This window comes from Chenopodium quinoa, unplaced genomic scaffold (genome assembly GCF_001683475.1).
Source record: "Chenopodium quinoa cultivar QQ74 unplaced genomic scaffold, ASM168347v1, whole genome shotgun sequence".
NCBI classification, from domain to species: domain Eukaryota; kingdom Viridiplantae; phylum Streptophyta; class Magnoliopsida; order Caryophyllales; family Amaranthaceae; genus Chenopodium; species Chenopodium quinoa.
In genome coordinates this window covers 19,715,329-19,736,586 of record NW_018742204.1, presented here as the reverse complement: position 1 = coordinate 19,736,586, position 21,258 = coordinate 19,715,329, and the positions used below count along the sequence as shown (strand labels likewise).

The 21,258-nt window shown below is 34.7% G+C and overlaps 3 protein-coding genes across 3 annotated transcripts; 2 read left to right on the top strand and 1 right to left on the bottom strand.

The window, feature by feature from the left end:
• Window positions 1-707: 707 nt before the first annotated feature.
• Window positions 708-11,510, top strand: LOC110721772 (pre-mRNA-splicing factor ATP-dependent RNA helicase DEAH10-like). The gene is made up of 13 exons (XM_021900963.1): window positions 708-945; window positions 1,022-1,068; window positions 1,170-1,250; window positions 1,631-1,847; window positions 3,102-3,513; window positions 3,772-3,975; window positions 4,831-4,991; window positions 5,956-6,141; window positions 7,415-7,646; window positions 8,529-8,728; window positions 9,112-9,246; window positions 10,184-10,390; window positions 11,041-11,510. The coding sequence occupies exons 1-12, from the start codon at window positions 881-883 to the stop codon at window positions 10,365-10,367; spliced, it is 2,124 nt and encodes a 707-aa protein (XP_021756655.1). The 5' UTR covers window positions 708-880; the 3' UTR covers window positions 10,368-10,390; window positions 11,041-11,510.
• A 2,367-nt stretch (window positions 11,511-13,877) lies between these two features.
• On the top strand, window positions 13,878-16,724 carry LOC110721764 (protein SPIRAL1-like 2). The gene is made up of 3 exons (XM_021900956.1): window positions 13,878-14,001; window positions 15,476-15,746; window positions 16,371-16,724. The coding sequence occupies exons 2-3, from the start codon at window positions 15,489-15,491 to the stop codon at window positions 16,458-16,460; spliced, it is 348 nt and encodes a 115-aa protein (XP_021756648.1). The 5' UTR covers window positions 13,878-14,001; window positions 15,476-15,488; the 3' UTR covers window positions 16,461-16,724.
• A 440-nt stretch (window positions 16,725-17,164) lies between these two features.
• LOC110721755 (ubiquinone biosynthesis protein COQ4 homolog, mitochondrial-like) lies at window positions 17,165-20,596 on the bottom strand. The gene is made up of 4 exons (XM_021900948.1): window positions 20,451-20,596; window positions 19,726-19,946; window positions 18,210-18,704; window positions 17,165-17,666 (listed from the first exon to the last, which is right to left on the bottom strand). Exons 2-4 carry the CDS (start codon window positions 19,906-19,908, stop codon window positions 17,640-17,642), a joined length of 705 nt encoding a protein of 234 aa, XP_021756640.1. The 5' UTR covers window positions 19,909-19,946; window positions 20,451-20,596; the 3' UTR covers window positions 17,165-17,639.
• Window positions 20,597-21,258: the final 662 nt, after the last annotated feature.

The following is a 21,258-nucleotide window of genomic DNA, read 5'->3' as shown; positions in this document are numbered from 1 at the left end:
CAAGCTTTCCACCACCTTCATATTCTTCATCCTCACTCACCTTTCACCGATACAAACTATTCCCACCATTTCATCGACACCTTCATCTTCTTCGTCTTCACTGAATTGTCCACCATCCATCTGAAATCTCTATTGAAATTTCTCATGTATCCATTAATTTAGTAAAAACTTTTGTTATTGCTGAAATTACAAATTGACCTCACTTACCTACTTAAAATGACAACAATATCCCTTTGAGATACTTACCCATTATAACGGACAATAATTGTGATTTATTATTTTTTATACTTAGTATAACTTTGTTTTTAACACAGTATGTAGATGTCAACTAGCTTAATTGGTTAAAATTTTACAAGCGATACCCAAAAACATAGATTAAATTTCTTTCACATCACTGCCCTTGTCACGTTTGTGCCTCTCTTTACACTATAAAATTAGTTGTGTGTTTATCAAGTCTTTGTTATGCTTATCCTATGTGGTTTTCAATTTCCCTAATTTAAAACACAAGTGAGGAATGAAGGGATGTTTAGTACCTCCATCTCACCTAGATGTGACCTGGGTTCAGCTCCTCATCTCCCTTCCTATCATAAAAGGAGAATCCCCGTTATATTAGATTTGTTCTTTTCACTTTAAGTTCAGTTCAATTCGCCTTAATAAATCAGAGTTCAAATCTCATCAATATTTAATTGTCTTTGGCACTCTGTAAATACTCATTTATTAGTCTGCTGTTTAAAATTTTCAAGCCTTAATTTTTTTTCTCTACAAAATTGAAAGAGGCGCTATTGCTACTGCTACTTGCGCCGCTCCCGCCTGTAAAACACCGTAACACTCGCTGATCAACGCCCGTTTCAGGCGGTAGTTGCGGCGGTGGTGGTCGAAGATGCCGTCAATGGCTAATTCACACTACAAACAAACTAATGGCACTATTTCCAACAATGATTCCAGGTTCTTCTTATTCCTCCCTTTTTTTCACTCTTTTTCTAATTTTGATTTCTTTGAGTTCTAATTCAATTTTATGCAGGAGGCAAAAGATTTTGGAGCAGAGAAAATCTCTTCCTATTGCTGCCGGTACCCTTTTAATTTTAATTTGTTTTGATTTTTTTTTTTTTTTTAATTTGTTGAGTAAAGATTGAAAATTTACTAAGAAATTGATTAATTTGTGGTTGTAGTTGAGAAAAGGCTAGTGGAGGAAGTTCGTAATAATCATACTTTGATTATTGTTGGTGAAACTGGAAGCGGCAAAACTACCCGTATGTTTTTTGTTTACCCTTTATTCCTGTCTTTGATGTCGAAAAAATACAGTTTCGATTGTACATTCGGGTGTGAAATTACAGTCGTTAAAAGCTCACATGCTCCACATACGATGTGAGAGGGTGTAATGTTACACGCGGTGTAATATGGAAACAGTGACTTAAATAAAGAAACAAGGAATTAGAATGTATGTTAGGTTTTCATGGATTAGGCCATTGTAAAGAGAATTAGAGAAATTTGTGAAAAATTACTTACTTTTGGCTGAAATAGTTGTATAATATATATTGCAGTATTGAAAGTTATAATTGTGTTTGGAGAATGGAGTGTAAAGAGTTATACTTTGTGATTGTTTGTAGATGAATTTGTGTTGTTATTGTAGAATTGCCACAATATTTGTTCAAAGCTGGGTTCTGCCATGATGGAAAGTTGGTTGGGGTTACTCAACCTAGGCGTGTTGCTGCTGTTACTGTGGCGAAAAGAGTGGCTGAGGAGTCTGGTGTGCAATTAGGACAAAGAGTTGGATATTCAGTTAGATTTGATGACATGACTTGTGGATCAACGAGGATCAAGTACATGACGGATGGGTTATTATTAAGGTAATTTTAATTTTCTATCTAATTAACTTACTGGTTTGTCATTTGTGTGTGCTATTTAGATCCTATTCTCTTTGACTTATCTTGACTTAATTTAGACTGAATAACTTGAGTAAGGTAATTATAGACAAAATAAGTCAATTTGAACGTAGCCTTAATGTGTCGATTATTGAGAATGACTTTAGGGAGCATTTGGTTCATGAAAGGGAAAGGGAAAGATTGTGAGAAAGAGATACAAGGAGAATAGAAAGGAACTCCCTGTAGATAACCTTTCCTTATGAGAATATCAAGAGCAAGCTATGCCTTACTTTTACCAATTCTCCCATCGAGGCTCATGCCTTGGCTATAAAGTTGCCTCTAGATTACATTTCAATTTCATGCAACTTCACAAAGAAGTGATTAGCACATGTAGGAGATGCCTAATATAGTCTGTTGTAATCCAACATTGTATAAATTTGCTACTAGTGACTCTCAGAGTAGTCTCAATCATGTTCAAATTGGAGGAGCCTTCATAGTGAATGTATATGATGTAAAAAGCTACTTTCTAGTCTCAGGGTTAAGGTTGCAGATGTTGAATGTTGATCTCTCTTATCCTTAAGGTTGTCTCCCTAGAAGAATTGGATAATACTCACTCCACTTTAATTTCTCCCTTAAGGATTATAGGATATGCACACATATTATGAAGTTATTCATTATTGTTTCAAAAAAAAAAGTTATTCATTATTGCTTTAATATTTAAAACTAACTAGTTACAATACAATAAGGACTAATAATATGGAATGAGAAAGTTGAGTAAACTGATGATACAATTGGAGGGAATAGTTTGATATGATATGGGTATAGTTGCACATGTATTCAAGTAATAAAGCTAAGTTTTTTTTTTTTTTTTTTTTTTTTTTTTTTTTTTAAGGAGGAAAAAAAAATATTGAAAATCAGGGGCTGAATATGGGTTCAATACTTCAATGTCTATATTTAACAAGTCAGACTGAGATTTGAATATCTATAAGGTGCAAGTCCTATTGATGGCAACACCTCTGCTAAAAAGTTTAAAAAATCTCCTACTGATCAAAGATTAAAGAAAAAGAAATAGATGGTCAAGTAAATTATAAGTAAATTTCTTTGTGCAGTCTAGCATTGAAATGTCATGTAATCACATTTTTGAGATAGCTTCGAATGGTCCATCTACTTATAGATTATGCAAAATTGTTGCCCAGATATGTCTTCCTATTAAATGATGTGATCCTTGCTTACGTTCAGGGAAGCATTATTGGATCCTCGTCTATCTAGGTATTCAGTCATTGTTGTTGATGAAGCTCATGAGAGAACAGTTCACACTGATGTGTTACTGGGCTTGCTAAAAAATGTTCAGAAAGCTAGATCTCAATCTGCAAATGAGTCAGTTGGTAGAGCAAACTCAAATAATGACACTAATTTGGAAAAAGCCAATGGGGTTCAAATGGCTAGCCCACTCAAGCAAGGCCAAGTTGCAAAACTTCCTCCTCTAAGGCTGATAATTATGTCTGCCAGTTTAGACGCACGTATATTCTCTGAGTACTTTGGTGGCGCAAAGGCTGTTCATGTTCAGGGAAGACAGTTCCCTGTTGATGTATTTTATACACTACATGCTGAGACGGATTATGTTGAGGCCGCAATGGTGACAATATTTCAGGTAGCGTATATACTGATAATTTGTTTGCCTGTTTTTTCTCTCACTATTTTATAAGTGTGCCTCAATTCAATGAGACGCACTGAGGCGTGCCTAAGGCGCAGGGAAATCCTTTTCGCCATGGTGCGCCTTGAGCCTTTTTATACATTTGGGCCAACTTTGAGCTTGCCACATTCTACTTATTTCTGCACATTGATTTTAACCCCATATGTTCTGTTTGTTGCTATGTATTTCATTGGATCATGTCTTTTATATATTTAGATTCATTTAGAGGAGGCTCCTGGTGATATACTTGTATTTTTGACTGGTCAAGAAGAGATTGAATCCGTAGAAGGACTTGTGAGGGACAAATTGCCACAATTACCTGAAGGCAATCGAAATATTGTAACTGTTCCTATATATGCGTCTCTTCCCTCAGAACAGCAAATGAAAGCTTTTATGCCTGCGCCAGACGGATTTCGAAAGGTACATTAAGCTGACTCTTAGAATTCCCTCTACAATTTTATTCATAGAGGATAGAACCATTTATAACTTTAATGTAAAAAATTTAAAAGAACTTGTGCTGGATTTAATTAAAGCATGTCTATTGAAGTGTGTGTTAGTAAACTGATAAAGCTTTTCCAAGCTCTTATAGTTACAGTGCGGTTTTAATCTTGTGCTGCACAGTTTTAGTTGTAGGCTGTGTTACTTTGCTCTGTTAGAACTGTCAGATACAGCCATTTACGATTGGTTTGAGTAATATATGTGGCCCGAAATGAAGTGTCTAGGTGCTTTACCCATGTCTGAGTATCTTGTATTGGCACAGGTATGGAAATAAAAGAAGAATTTGTTGTAACTTGTAACGCATTCAACTTAATTTAATTTAATTGTGATGCAGCATTCTGCTGTTTAAGGCTTAGGTGATGAAGTATTCCTGGAAAAAATATAACAAGACACTTTGCTGCTGACTTGTGTAGTTACGTTTCTTAAGGAATACACTTTGCTGTGATTCTCATGGATCTGCTGCAGAATATATCACAATTCTCCGAAGTTTTGGACTTAAAAGCCACTATGATTCAGTCCAACATCAGTTTCTGTTACTGTTAAAATCACTATTATTGCATATATTGCTGTAGGATGATCTGGTCAGGCTGCAAAGTTAGCCCAGAAATTTACTCCATAGAGGTGTAGACTCTAGCTTCAATACTTTATAAATAATGAATAATGAAGTGGTCATGTTTGTATCTTTAATTATGCATAGTTTGTGCTGATTGTGCAACTCCTGTTTATACCAACATGACACCTTGTGTTCAAAATCCTAATTTACCTTTTCTTATCTAGGTAATTCTAGCAACAAACATTGCTGAGACGTCAGTCACAATACCGGGAATCAAGTATGTTGTAGACCCTGGAGTGGTCAAAGCCCGGAACTATAATCCACGTACAGGGATAGAATCATTAAGCATTATTCCTACTTCAAAAGCACAAGCTCTTCAAAGGAGGTAAGGCCACCAAGATGAATGTTGCCTTGGTCAAGCAGTTACTGTGATTTAGACATAAAAATTGTGTTTTTAGTTCCATCATCAGAGATGATTGCTTCTCAGAACCCTAGTGTTGTTACTGTCTTATTTATTGCAATAAGATTAATTGAAATTATCATCATTTAATGTCATTCTGGCTTCTGAATAAATTCCACCTGCTAATATCCTCCCTCCCCTAAGTAAAGTTCTCATTTCTCACAAAATGTTTGTCTCCGAATAAAGCTCCCCCAATTCTCCTTCTGAGTTGGGTCCACAATCTTTCTAAATACTTGTGCCCGGAATCTATTATTCCAAGCATCATATTCTAGTATGCATATAGTGTTGTTGGGCACTTGGATACATGCTGGATAGCAGTGCTGCATGGCAGTGGACTTTGTCAGGCCTTTTGTGTCTGGAGGTTGGTCAGATGTGGGCCACAAGCAAGGCCTACACCATGTTGGGCAGTGCATTGTCCTAATCAGTTTACCTGTTCTTGCTAAGTTTGGGGCTTTGGGTTATGTCATGCCTCCTACAGTCCTACCCGAAACCCTAGCCTATTCACAGCCTACACTGGTGGGCCTCATATCAGGGTATCCCCAAATGCCCACACCTTACCAAGACCAAACCATGCCATCACAGCTAAGCCTGATAAGGACCAACCTATGTTAGTTTCCTTTTCTATTAAAAAAATTGATTTCTTTCATTACTAAGCAGCTAAGCTCTTAGTTTCCGTTGGCTGTAATGCGTTTATTGGTGACTAAATGTCAGTATCTACTATCTAGCCAACTGGCCTTTGTTCGGGGTGGGTTCTTTTTCTTTTATCTTGTGAAAGCTCCTTCTTCTTCTTAGGAAGATAGAGATAGAGTATTTAAAGCTAGGTCATGTCAGTAACGGAATTTATTGAACAGTTATCTGAAGTTCTGAACTGGTAATTTTACTTTCCCAGTGGACGTGCAGGGCGGGAAGGACCGGGTAAATGTTTCCGCCTGTATACAGAGAGAGAATTTGAGAAACTTGCTGACTCCACGGTGCCAGAAATCAAGCGATGCAACCTCTCAAATGTCATTTTACAGCTCAAAGCTCTAGGCATTGATGATATTATTGGCTTTGACTTCATGGAAAAACCTTCACGGTAAGGACCGATATATATGTGTGTATTATGCTACCTTTTTTTTTGTTCTACTCACTTTCTGTTTAGGTCTCTTTTTCTTTCCTTTCTTTTTTATTTAATTAATATTCTACTTGCTTCTACTTTGTCCTATTTTGGCTCACCCCCTTTACTATCCTATAATTCTTACGGTCTTACCCCTCAATATTTACTCCTATCTACTCCCTCCGTCCCATAATTACAGGCAAATAACTCTAAAAAGTACGGTTTTTAAGGAGGATGGAAAAATAGAGGAATATTGTATGAAATAGCTAAAAAGTGAAGAATGTTGATAAAAAGTAGAGAATATTGTATGGAAAAGTTAAAATGTAAGTAATGATTTTTTAGGTATGTGTGTATTTTGTATGAAAAAGTGAAAAAGTAGGTAATGATTTTTTAGGTATGTGTGTAATTTGTATGGAAAAGGTAAAAAGTAAGTAATGATTGGGTGTTATTTTTAGTAATAGGAGGAACATTTTGGGACACCCAAAATAGTATATTTGCCTGTGATTATGGGACGGAGGGAGTACATTGTTTCTCTTACTTTTTCATACGACCAGCCACCTTTCAACTCTCTCTTACTTTTATGCTATGGTATCAGTTAAAAGGGTTACTTTTATGAGTATCCTTGTTCTTGTGAGTATTTTGCCAATATGTACTTCACAGTTATTTTCTAATGGTTCTTATGTTTCTGTTATTGATTAACTGAATAAATGTTATTAGTTTCTTATGGAAATTGATTTGGTTGTGCATGGTTTGTAAAAAGTGTCACTTGGCTTTCTTGGTATTGCTTTCTATTCTTCTATAACAGAACAAAAGTGAAGTCTTCGAGTTTATACTCATTGGTTATCTTAGCTGGATTGTTTAATTTGATATGTTTACATACATGAGGATCTTCAACTCCTTAATTTTTTTAAGCCAAAGGGCTAACTTGCCACCCCATTAGACTTCCTGCAGTAATTTGTAATCAACAGTTCAACACTAACTTTGGCTGGTCCTTGTAAACATATCTTATACAAAATATACTGTTAACAAAATAGTTTGGTATAAATCTTACAATGCTTTATTTTTTTCTACATTATGGTCCTTTATTTATGTTAAGATTTTAGCAATCAATCTCTAAACTCTCCACCCCTCCCCCCCCCCCCCCCCTCCCTCTTTTTCTCTCTGGGGAAAGTCAAAATGGAATGTATGACTTGTGTTCTTTGAGGAATCATGGAGCCTTATGATTTTGGATGGTCCTTGTACATCTGGGCAGGATGGCAATTGTGAAGTCTCTGGAAGAATTATTCTTGCTTGGGGCTCTAACAGAGGAGTATAAGCTTTCAGATCCTATTGGGAACCAGATGGCTAAACTTCCATTGGATCCAATTTATTCTAAGGCTCTCATTTTGTCTAGCCAATTCAACTGCTTGGAAGAAATGTTGATAGCTGTCTCAGTGCTCTCTGTTGAATCAATTTTTTTTACACCACGTGAAAAGCAAGAAGAGGTATGGATGTTAAACCAGTTTGGAACATTATTGTATGTATTGTATTTTAATACAGAGTATAATAATTCAAGTGTGGCATAGTGAATGGCTCTACTGTGGTGGTTGTAGAGGCTTTATGCTGATATACTGAATTGCTGGCTTGTCCATTATTCCTTGGCAGTTATTGTAACGTATAGCTCAGATAATTATTATTGTTAGGAGTCTGGCCATCAACTACTGGAGCTTGTAACTTATTATTATCGTTAGGAGCCTGGCCATGAACTAATGAAGCTTAGCTCTAAGTTCAGTCAAGGCTTAGTTCGGATCTTTATTAGCAAAGCCCAATCTATCCTTGGCTCGGCTCTAAAGCTCGTGAATGGGCTCGGGTGTTTTTTTTTCCTTGAATCTTTAAGTCCCGCATTGGTTTAGTAAAGTGAAACGATAGCTTATGTACTTCATAAAGAAAGAATATAGATATCATTGAATCGAGCCTGCTCTGACTCATTCTCGGTTCAGCTCATCATCACCCCTAGTTATGGTACTAAATCTTAGAAATCGTTGACTGACCGACAGCGCTATAATGGACATCAAATTTTAATTTTAATTTTTTTTTAAAAAAAGGTATTCGCAGTGTGGCTTATTTCTGAGGTGGGGTGTGGAGTGCATTATCTCTTTAGCTCTTTAAAAGGTTGTATCTGAAACAAAGCATGCATGAAACTTAACAAAAATAATTGCCAAATTTGTAGTTTCTTAAAAATGCTGCTTAGTAATGGAGTTTTAAAGTCAACACAAGTTCTACACATATTCATGTTATTTTATTGGTATTAAATGTTTCCTTTTGACGCATCTCTTTACATATATAAATTTATATCAACTTTTATATCCTGATGATCTCATGGCCAGGCTAGGACTGCTATCAAACGTTTTTCAAGTCCTGAAGGAGACCACATAACCTTGATTAATGTGTATAAATCATGTGATGAGTTCTTGGAGAGTGGCAATGCTAACAGCAGCAAGGAGAAAACTTTCAAGAATATGAAGAAATGGTGCAAAGAGAACTTTGTAAATGGTCGCTCGCTTAGACATGCTCGTGATGTACACAGGTATGGCTCTTCTCTCAAAGCATATTGTGAGAGGACAGATGCATTATCTGGGTCCAATAATCTGAAAATAATCTGCTTGAGGTATTATTAGATCAGTTTATTGATGTTACTTTTCCAAACTGCCTCTCTCTGTATTTGGTCAACTGTAGAAGCTCATGAGATCATGCTGTGAATTCGATAACGTGCATAAACCATTTGCTATATAGTATATACTCTTTTGCAATAAGGAGAATGCTCATCTTTACTTTTACCAATTTAATTGTGTCTATTGTCTCCAAATAACTAATTGGTGGTCTCAATGCCTGATATATATGGACATCATTTCACAACCTTGTGCTCTCAATTTCATGGTTCGGCTTCTTACACTGTGTTATTGAATGCAGCCAAATTCGAGACCATGTCAAGCAAATGGGTCTTCGTATTGCTTCATGTGGAGAGGATATGCTTCTGTTTCGCAGATGCCTTGCAGCTTCCTTTTTTCTTAATGCTGCTTTGAAACAGCCTGATGGTACATATAGGTATATCTCTCGACAAGTATTTTTCCCTATCGCTTTGTCTTACTCTCTTGGAAAATTGGAAGTATATTTTACTCCCTTATTCCCCTAATATAGTGCTCATTTTCTCATTTTTCACGAGAATTAAGAAAAGTGGAGTATAAAATTATAATCTATAAAAATTAAACGATAATAGTGCAACAGTTGTGGTTACTTAACTCTTTAATCTGTTTCCAAGGAATCTAATGAAAGCTTGTTGAGATTGATGTACCCCGGTAATTTCTTATGCGCCAGAATCAGAAAAAGTGGAGTATAAAATTATACGGAGTAATTTATAAAACTAACTGATAATAGTGCAACAGTTTTATTTAGTTAAATCTTTAATTTGTTTCCTAGGAATATAATTAAAGCTTGTTGAGATTGATGTTACTCGGTAATGCACGTTGAACAATTAACCATGCATAATATTGAGATTAATCAATCAATCAAAGCCTTAATCCCATAAGTGGAGTCAGCTACATGAACCAAAGTTGATTATTCTGTGTAGTCATCGACAAAAATCTTCCTCCTCCATCCCTTAAGATCCAATGCTTCATCCTCATGCAAATCCATATATTTCATATGCTTCCTAACATTAGTTTAATAAAGAAAAAAATAATCAATATATTAATAATTTGTACTTTCAAAGTAAAATGAAGACATTGTTAGGATGACATTAGTTTATGAGGGCAATTTGGTAATAAAAAAAGATTAAATGGAGGACATTGTTAGGATTTTAGAATAACGCCCAAAAAGGCACTAATTATGGGATGAGGAGGGTAGCTTTTTAAAAAAAAAAAAAAGTTTTATAGATTGTCTTTTAAATGGTGGACTTTGTCTTCCATCATCTCGCTTTACTTATTTATACCATATAGCAATCCTGAGCATTGATAGCTTACTTCTTATATCATTTTGGGTATAGGGCTTTGGCAAGCAGTCAGATGGTGCAAATCCACCCAACTTCTGTGTTGTTTCGGGCAAAACCAGACTGCATAATATTCAATGAATTGGTCAGGACGAATCAGAACTATATCCGCGATGTTACGAGAATTGACCCCATGTGGTTAACAGAGCTGGCTCCTCATTTCTATGCCAGACAAGATTAACATTTGTACCAAATTACGAAAAGGTCAGAACTATGAATATTATCGCACATTGAATACCTTTTTACCCTGCTGTTGTGTTATTGATTCTTTGAGCTTTGCCTGGTCTGAAATATGTTAATTTAAATTCTGGGTCTTGAGCTTCACGGTAATGGACTTACCTTTCTGGGCTTTCTCCCTATACTCATCCAAAGCTTGATGTACAACTGTCCTCTATGCTGATTAACAACTCAGTCTGATTATTGCAATTACAGGCCCATCAGCCAGGGGCCTGTTACTTCTTATGATCAGCGCAGATGTTTTATGATTGTTTATTGAATTGCTTTCAGCTTTCTATAGACGATCTATGATGGTTGGCTTTAGTATATCCATATTATAAAGCTAAACTTTGCAAATATAGGTATCTATTAATGATTATTATAACATTGTATCCACCTTTCCGATATTTTCACTAGCAATAACTCAGTTCTGAAAGTGTGGCTATTCTAAAATCTTAGAAATTAATCTCTCTTATACTAGCTATCCCCATGCCAAAAGTTTTGGGACTAGGGAGAGAGATTTATTCATTGCTGGCGCTTCTAAATCAGTTAGTCTGCATTGATAATCTTCATCATAGTGTATACTCAAGCTATTACTTTTATTACTCACGTACATTTGTTTCTCATTCCCCTCACAGAGAAGCAGTGGATTATGCTACATCAGACAACTAGAGTGGCAACAGGTATCTTCTGCCCAAGAATTTGCCAGCTTTTGCACTTGTCGGACACTGCATGACCCATTCACTTATAGCTCGTGGAAATCAAATTTGTTCAAGTGTTAATGCCTCAATGGGAGTGTGAGGTCGCACATTTCTCAAGCTATTTTCTGTTGCAAGGGGCTGAGGGCATATGGTATGTTCAATGGTGCAGTTACATGGAAAATCAGATCAAAAGGACAGTATATTGACAGTGATTGATTTATTCAATTGGATCACTCTACGAAAGACTTCAGAATTCAAACTGCAGGAAGGATTACAGGTTCCCTTGACGAGACCATTAACGAATCGTTAACTTAGTAAGATTATCCTTGTATTGTAACTATGATGCAGTAACAATATGCAATATGGTCTAAATACATACAATTATAAGAGCATTGTCTTTTTCCTCAGTTTTTTTGGCGGTGTGCTAGTTGAAAGGTGCATGATTAAAGGGCAATGGGCATCTGAATATTTAAGCATTAATATAAGTTAAAATGCATGCAATGCAAATGTTAATGCAAATTGTGAGTTGAATGGATTGTCACCATCTGGTCGTTGAGTTGAAAGGAATTGTTGCCGACACATCCAAGGTTACTTGACATGACAGTATGTTGGCCACTATTATGTGGCTTCATACTTTAGATAAACTCAATTTTGAATTTTTAAATTTTAAATTTGTAATATTTAAAACAAAATATCATGGTTGAAGAACTTTATGTTGGTTTTGTTGGAATGGGACTATGGGAATATATCTCTTTTTGAATAATAGTCACTTTAAACCTAAAAAAGAATCAAACCATCTCATTTTAAAATTTGTTATATACACCTGGGGTTATTAGCTCATTTAATCAATAAATGAACAAATAATATTATTTACTTATTTGTTGATTGAATGAACAAATTACCCCGAGTGTACGGTACACCCGGGTGTACATATAAACTCTTGTATCATTTAACCCACAGTTATTTAAAGGTTTTGTCAATGTTAATGTGGATCAAATATCCTATAATTCCTATATAAACCAACCAACAACTACTGAGTATTAGATTAAAAAAGAATCTGGTCAAATTTCAATAAAATTATATATATTTGAAAAATAAATTACAATTCTTTAGTGTCATTTTTACTTAATACAACAGTTTAATCCAGCTCCAAATCTAATATCTTTCCAAATCGAGCATCTTATATTTGTCGTTGACAACATCTGACGTGACAACAAGTTGCTATTTACCACTAAAATACATTCACAGTTACTACCATCACGTTCTTGTTGCTCATTCCACCTCCATTTTCCTCTTTTAATTATTCAAATTATTTATTTTCCCACCCACTTTTATCATTTTATAAACTTTATGGACCCACCCACCAAGATGTATACGGCGTACATTATACGTGGTTGTACCGATATATTAGTATATCTGTATATATATACATATTTTATAATAATAATATATTATTAAAGACTCATTTTTTACCCTACTCTATTATAATGAACAAATGGGACAAACAAAATATCTTTGAACAACCTCAATCATTTTTATTTTGATTCTTTTTAAATGGGTACTTTAAATATTAACCGCGTAAAATAATAGTTTTTGTTATTAATTGTATCACTCTTATCATTATATGTGTATTAATGTATTATACGGAGTAGTTTTTTTTATACATCAATTAAAGTTTCATACTTCGTATTTGTTGATGCAAGGTCTATATCATTAATGTTTTTAATAATCTTACAATCATAGTTACTTTGTATGAAAAAGTTGATACTTTTAAAGTATGTGTACACATCAAGGGTTTTTTTTTAAAAAAAATATATATATATATTTTTTGAGATGTACACATCAAGATATATTTAATAAGATTGCACTTGTTAATTTCACGTTTCTAACATACAAAGTGTACAAATACAATTTAAATAATACAAAAACACATATGTTCATATAATATATGTGTGACAGTACAAATAAGAATCCCGACCTAATACTAATGAGTAATAACATTCCCTGTTTCCCTTTATTTCGTAATGTTATTATTGTTATTAAATTTGCACTCATAAATCATAATAAACATAATACTCCATACCTAATTACAAATTATACAAAGTAAGAGTAATGAATGTATTTAAAAACGAAGAAAGTATTTTGAAACAGATGAATATTTTTAACAATTGGTCTTGTATGGACCCGATCTATAATAAATTATTGTAGACCCAAAATTTGACACTTTCAAATAATATAATCACATTCTGGATGATATAATTACTTTTTTAGACGATATAATTATCTTTTTGTGAGTCATATTTTGAATTATATAATCTCATATTAAATCATTTAATGAGATTATATAATTATTTTTAGGACGATAAAATTTACTATTTGATACTTTTTATAATGATAAATTCACTTTTTGAGTGATACATTTACATAACAATTTCTGGATGATATAATCACTTTTGTAGTTATATAATCACATTTCGTATGATATAATCACATTCGTATGGTATACTAGAAGGTTGGGTCTACAATAAGTTATTGTAGACCGGGTCTATTCTAGTCTTTACCTATTTTATATGTCAATCTTTAATTTATAAAAATTGTTTTATACACCCAAGAGTATTTTTTGCTCATTTCGATAAATATTGCTCATTTTATATCATCTAATATGAAGTAACAAAAAAAAATATACACTTAAATGTACCGTACATCCGAGTATATACAACAATCGCTTTTTAATTTATTCCATAAATCTTTAATAAAGACAAATTAGGTTCGGTGAGTTACAAAAGTTATATAAAACCCCAATTGAATATCTTTGGACTCAGCCGCCTCAGGTAACCTTCTCTTTTTTTCAAAGTGCTCTCTTTTCTCTTACCTCCTTCCATTTCAGATCTGCCTCAGGTATTCCATTCCTAACCCTAATTCTTCAATTATTTCCCCTTTTTTTCTCAGATTTGTAATGCTCATTGTTGAATTTTGTTTGAAATGTTGTTAGTGTTCTTCATTTTAGATTTCCCGAGGATTTTTTATTATTATTTTTATATTTCATTTTAATTGGTCATCAGTTTGTATAATTGAATTTGTATGATTTATTTATTTTTATTTTTTTTGTTGATTTTAACCTACAAAATTTACCCTATTGATCTCATATGTTAAAGTGAATTTCATGTATAATGGAATTAAAATGACTTGAAATTCCCATTGTTCTGTAGAATTTCAAAGAAAATGGGCAGATCTCGAATTTCATTTTAATATTTTTTACTGCTTGTTGGAGAGAATTGAGTTGGTGTTAAGAAAATCAATTTGCAATTTTAATTTGTTGGTATAATTTGATTGTAATGAATTATGAAACTGCTGTTCGATGCATAGTTGATTTGATTTTTGGAATATTAATTATAACCATTGTTTGGTTATTGTGGTATACATTTGTGGTTTTGTGTGATCTAGAATGTAGATCCGTCATGGATGTTTGGTACGACATACTTTACCGTGTGCTCGAGTGTGATAGCCTTAGCTAGCTAAGTGAACTAGTGATTAGTGATTACTATAGAGTTACCGGAGAAGGTGGATGGTGCGTGCAGTGAGGTATTCGGATTGGTTGAAATATTTGATATTGAGGGTGTTATTCGACGCGATTTGGGTGTTCATGGTATCATCCCAAAGACTTCTATTTCAAACTATTAGTGTTAATTTGTTACCTATGCCACTCTTTTTAATCAAATAGAGCCTCACTTTTGGACAAGGGGTGATATCTACTATTGGTTTATTTTCCCAACTACGAGGAGTGAGTCGTTCACAGATACGATGGAATGATTCTTGAACACGCGTTGCTTTGTGCTGATTTCAGACTTGGACTAAATCGCTGGCCACCCATTATCACACACCAATTTGTTCTCATAGATTGCTTATTTGAGTTAGTGTGCTTTAGAATTGATTGAGGTGGAAATTTTTACTGTCTTATAAATTGGCAGTAATATGATAGTCTTCTACTCATTTGTGTTCAAGTGTTCTATAGTATTTTAGTATCCTGTCCACTGACACCCTTTTCACTCTTTGGAGGATTTGAGCATACTTGTCGATCATTCAGAACAAAATTTTGATATAACATGCTTTGGCACAGTAAGTAGAGTCAACTTATTTATCAATTTTCAAGCACAATGTTAAAGGCTGATGCGTAGAGTTAAAACAAAGAATACATAGGTCTTTTGTTGTTTATGAATTTGGACTATTTCAGCCACTGTTGTTTTCTATTGCTGTACTTATGCTTGTTTAGTTGTTTTCTTTTCCTATTTGTTCACGTATCATCTTGTGATATCACGTTGCAGCAATTTTATTCCACTCTGATTCTTAACTCGTTAACAATTGGTCACTGTAGGAGTTCATTTCTAATGGGACGTGGTGTCAGCAGTGGAGGTGGACAGAGTTCATTGGGTTATCTGTTTGGAAATGGAGAGGCTCATAAGGCTGCTGCTGCTAAAGCTCCAGCCAATGTTAGCGCAGAACCGGTTGTGAAAGAAGCACCAAAGCCTGTTGCTGCTGCTTCTAACTCCCAGCCTACCAATGTCAAGAAGGTTCCTGCTGGAGTTAATAGTAACATAAATAATTACCACCGTGCTGATGGACAGAATACTGGCAATTTCATCACGGTATGACTGTTGCAATAGATATTTTCCTTCCAAAATTCTATGCAAATATAATAACCACTTGCCTTGGGAATTTACTATCAATCTACTTGTTTAACTCTTTGAATATGATTGGTGATCCCAAAAGTTAAGGGAATACCTTGTTTGCTCTTTGTTATTGAATTGTGCGCATTCTGCAGAAAGTTGATGATAAGCATATATACTAGGGATATATAAACAGGGATTATGTATATAAAAAAAAAAAAAAAAATTAATTTAGAATTGTCGGTTGTTAAAACAATGAAAAAGAAATAATGTACTGGAGAGCTTTTCTATTGTTAAAAACTAATTTCTTAAGACTTTGAATAGTTCGAAGATTAGCTGGAAAGACTGGAAGATACTTGTTTGTCACTAGCATTGGCCGCCTTGTGTTTTTGGGACATTTTAATATATAATTAGCCTGAATTCTCACTAGCTTGGAAATGAACTTGTTTGGTTGTATAAATTAAGATTGATGAATGCCAAGTACCTTTGCATTGAGTAAAACAGTCAGATTGGAATTCGCCTTTCTTGCGGTGTGTATCTTGTTAATTTACCATAACTCTTAGCATTAGCTGTGATTAAGAAATCTTGGTTTATTGGATGCAGGACCGACCTTCAACCAAGGTTCATAATGCCCCAGGTGGTGGATCTTCTTTAGGTTATCTATTTGGTGGACCTGGTGATAGTAAACAGTAACTATAATGACCGCCAATTCAAATATAGATATCCAAGTGTTGAGTTCTTTCTTCAAAGGATGTTGCTATTCTCTTCTGCTGTGTTGATGCTAAAATTAAATGTGGATTATATGTAATGTAAGCTGGAGATTGCTGGTTTTCTGAGAATTTCAATTGAAAACTAAATCTGTTAATGCTTTAAAAGAAGGAATTACTGTTCCTACTCTTCATTGTAGCCAAGAATCAAAGGTTTTTACATTGCCAACTCTTGTGACTTGTGTGAGCCTATCAATTGTAGATCTTCCAAAAGTTCGCACCTTATACTCTAACTTTCAAAATGAACAATTAAAAGCCTGCTTTTAAAATCGATCTTACTAATGAGCGCCCCGGGGCGTTAGATAAGGATAAATTATATTGGTTGAAATGTTATTAAGTTAGAAATTTTTGACAAAATCACGCGTCATTCGGTGTAATTTTACTCTAATATTTGCACTTTAATTCTCTTATCTAACGCTCCGGGGGCGTTCATTAGCTTTTGCCTTTTAAATTCAAGATTATTAACCAAATAAATCGAACAAATTCTAACATTGTACTTCGTATTATTTCATACTTGTACCGTTGTACGTACGTACTTAATTCAAAATGGAAAACTTGTTTCCAAAAAAGATTTGCTCCAATAACTTGATGACTAGCACTAGTAAAGTGGTAAGTATTATTCCAAAGATATAAAATGAAAAAAAAAAAAAAAAAAATTACTTCATATATTTATTGCTGCAACCAACACGATGCCTAAGAATTACAATACGTAGTTCCTATACTTCAATTAAGGGAGTATTGGAGTACATAACAAGTAAACTTCCCTTGATAAGTTCCACCCTTATTATGGCAGTTGGTACTTACCATCCTTTAAAGAAAAGTGGTAGTGAACCATTTCATCTAAATTGATCCCGAAGATCTTAATTCCTCGTACTAAAGCAACTAAGCAAGTACACATGATGTTGGCCCTCCTACAAACTACAAAGGATGACCAACAAATCAAGAAGCAGATATTGGGCAAAATCTACCAGATAGGCTACAACCGTTAAACCTTCTTTTCCTGGCATATCCTGCATAGTTGCATCATATCGATCCTTCTTGACCAGGTGACCACATGTTGAAGAATGAATAACAAATATCATGGGCATGTCTTGCCGCTTATCATTTAGATCAACGGAGCAGAACGTTTAACCTGATGAAGTAACAATTATATCACTCTGAATTTAGTAGAGAAAAATTGGACAAACACAACACTCAAAAATTCAATTTACTGTTTATAGCAGCACTTGTTGAAAAATTGAGGCCTAAAGCGGCTGCTAATCCATAATGCTAATCAAATGGATACTGCATGTCTCCTGGACTTGTAGCTAATAATACCCTGCAAAGTGGGAGAAAAAGGCCACTCCTGGACTCTCAGGTTGCTGTGTTCAGTATACTAAAACAAAGATTTCTAGTTGTCTTACTATGACTACAAATCCAAAGATGAACCTTTGAGCTTCAGATTCATACTCCGGGTAACACTACACTACACATGCTTTCCGTTTCTATGTTTGCCCGGACACATTCACTCAGACATGGGTATTGGGTACACATTACAAGTTTGTTCCATGGTTTGGTCCTAAATAATTGTCAACTGTCAAGTGCCAATGTCAGCGCGATGGATTTAACATAGGTATATGAGGGGAAATCAAAAGTCTTAAACAAAAGTTACTCTTGGCCATATATTATTTCAAACCTTAGCAACAAGGGGAGGAGCAGGAATGATCCCCCATTTTTTCCGAATAACATCCAGATCCTCGTCGAAGTGGCGCTCATAATATATACACATCAAATCAGTGCAGTTCATTCCAGCACGCAAGGCCCAGGGTAAGTAATGCTCAAAGAAAAGTGATCTCTGTTTAGAGTTGAATCTTGCTGTACCTCCTATGACTGACATGAAGCACATTGGAAGATGCATTTGTTGGAACTCTATTACCTTCAGAGCTGACTCACCCAATAAGTTTGTGGGAAGATCAAAGAGAGTGTGCCAGAAGTCATGCACCTCTCGAGCCCGCATAGCCACATATGCTAACTCTTCAGTGTCCAAAAACCGTACAGGTGGTCTATCATCTGGTGAAAAATTCCTTGATCCCATGAACTTGGCATATGCAGCCCCAAATGTGTTTTCAGGGAGGTCCCATGCATGCCCAACATTTGCAGATATAACTCGTGGCCTTTCCAAGAGAACTGCCTGTAAATAAAATCATATCAACAAAATTAAGTTCAAGTCATATACATTGCCAATAGTAATAAATAGAAACTTTCTTATTAAGCCTCCAATGAAAGCCAAGGCATCGAAGTTGGGGAGATGAGGGATTAATTACTACACCATTGATTTTATCATGAGGCTGAACTGCTGAAGCCTGAACGGTCAGATATATGCTGGGTGCCAGAGCCTATGTGATGGTCTATGATATAATAATTGTCAGGTTTAATGTTCTAACACCGCCAATACTTCAATTGCATAGTATGAACCGAACTTCAGCACACAGGAAAACAGAAACCCCCCGACAGCTCAAGTAGGTTAGACACTCACAAAACAACAAAGTTAGGGACTCGCCAAGTCGTCAAATATGTGTGATAACTAAATTAATACCTTCTACAATCATATTACACAAACGTCGATAAATATATGAGAAAAAGTATATAACATTCAGAAAATTGTTAGTAAATTATCTCTATAGTGGTAATTTGTCAAATTCAAACAAGGGTGCTACACAGTAATTCAAAGTAGCAATAAGTTAAATGTTCAAACCATGGAAAAACATTTTGCTGCATGTTTCATGCAGAAAATTCAGTATATTCTTAGCACGATAAAGCTTGGTAATTTGTCAATTTCAAAGGAGGGTGCTATTACAGTATTACTTGCCAATACTGTTCTAAAATAAAATCTAGAGAATATGATGCAAACCAATTTACGTGAGGAGTTGTTCAAGATGGAACTGCAATAGATCCTTATTATACACTTCAAACAAAGAAGAGGACATGTTTGTAATGTCTACACAAAGGCATACATGATACAGCTATAATGCAAAAACTATGATCATAAAAATCAAGTAATAGTATTACTACTAAGGTACATACATAAATATAATTCAACAAAACTCGATAAACACAACTAATGGTTTCGCCCATATAAGATATAATGATTTTTAAAAGAGGTACATATTTGATAGAAATATAGAAATTCAAAAAAAGAGCACAAGACTTACTTTACCCTCTTGACTTGTTTTCATTCTTTCAAGAACCCTTTCAAAAGCAGGCTTTCCAGTAGTCTCTCCCAAGGCTGCTATGAGATCAGCTCTTCGTGGATCAACTAGTGCACCAACAGCTGAACCAAGAGCAACTGCAGCCTGCTGCCAACCACTAAGCCGAACACGGGCACTTCCTATCATGGCAGCAACTCACTTAATGCTAAGTCCAAAATGTGATCCTACCATAAAAATGAATCCATTGTTAGGCGACGAAGGAGGAGCTGAAACACCAAAATTCTTTGCTTGCTCAGATTCACAAGGGGCAAAATAATTACATGAATCAACATAAGTTCCTTCAACAGTCCATGATCATAAGTTCTCATTGACTACGTGCCATTCAGTCATTCACAGTGACGTATCCAGAAATTCCGAAATGTGGGTTTGGAATCGATAAAGAAAATAAAGGTCCCATAAGTTTGTGACTTCTAATAATTTCATAGTTGAATCCTAACATTAAAGGGTTGTGCAATACATTAGCAACCAAATTTGATTCAATTATCTCAAATAATCACATAATTTTAGGCTCATAATTTTGTTTTCTGGTAAAATAATCGCTGGTTATCTTGGAATTTAGCATCAATAGTTGAGATTTTCGAACCCTACACTTAATGCATTGAAAATTAAATTAGATTAAACCCTAGATTGAGAAATTGATATGATGATAACAAAAACAAACAACTTACCTCAGAAGCTGCTTCAATGGGGGAACACAAGTATTAGATTCAACGGAGAACGTCGACTGCGCTTCAATGGAGAACGTTGAGAGAGGTAAGGCCGTAGGGGCATATGACCTGCCACAGTTATAAATGGATTATATCTGTCTAATAAATAATGGATTATATGATTTGTTTGAATTTTTTAAAATATGTTTATATATATTTATATGCTAAAATTTGTTATATATTTGGATAAATTCATAATATAAAATGATAATATTTTATATTTAATTAATTTAAATTGGAAAATCTCATTCGCCACTTTTATTTACGTATCATTTAAATTATTTAATTCTAAAAGAAATTAATAATCTCATATTTAATTAGCTACCACTAAAATTTATCATCCTACATGGCGAGCTGAAAAAAATTAGATCCTATGTGGGTCTCTAAAAACTCGGGAAAAAACTCCCCTTTATATATAGGAAAAATGGAAAAGAAAAATCCAGTCTTTACAAAAATCCAACCTTCAATTTATTCCTCAAAAATCCAACCTTTATACCTCTCCTTTCCCAACAGGTCCATTTTACCTGTGACCTAATAAACAGGTTAAAAAAGATTTTTTTTTTTTAATTCTCTCATTTTCCATCTCACTCTTCTTTCTCTCTCCTCTCACCTCAAACACTGAAACCACCAACCCCACCTCCGCCACCACCGCTCATCACCGCCGTTTCACCTCTCCTCCCCTCCCTCACTCTCATTCTCCCTCTCTATCTCTCTCTCACCTCTTCCTCCATGGGGTTAGGGCTTGCGATTTGCGAAGGGTGGGATGGGC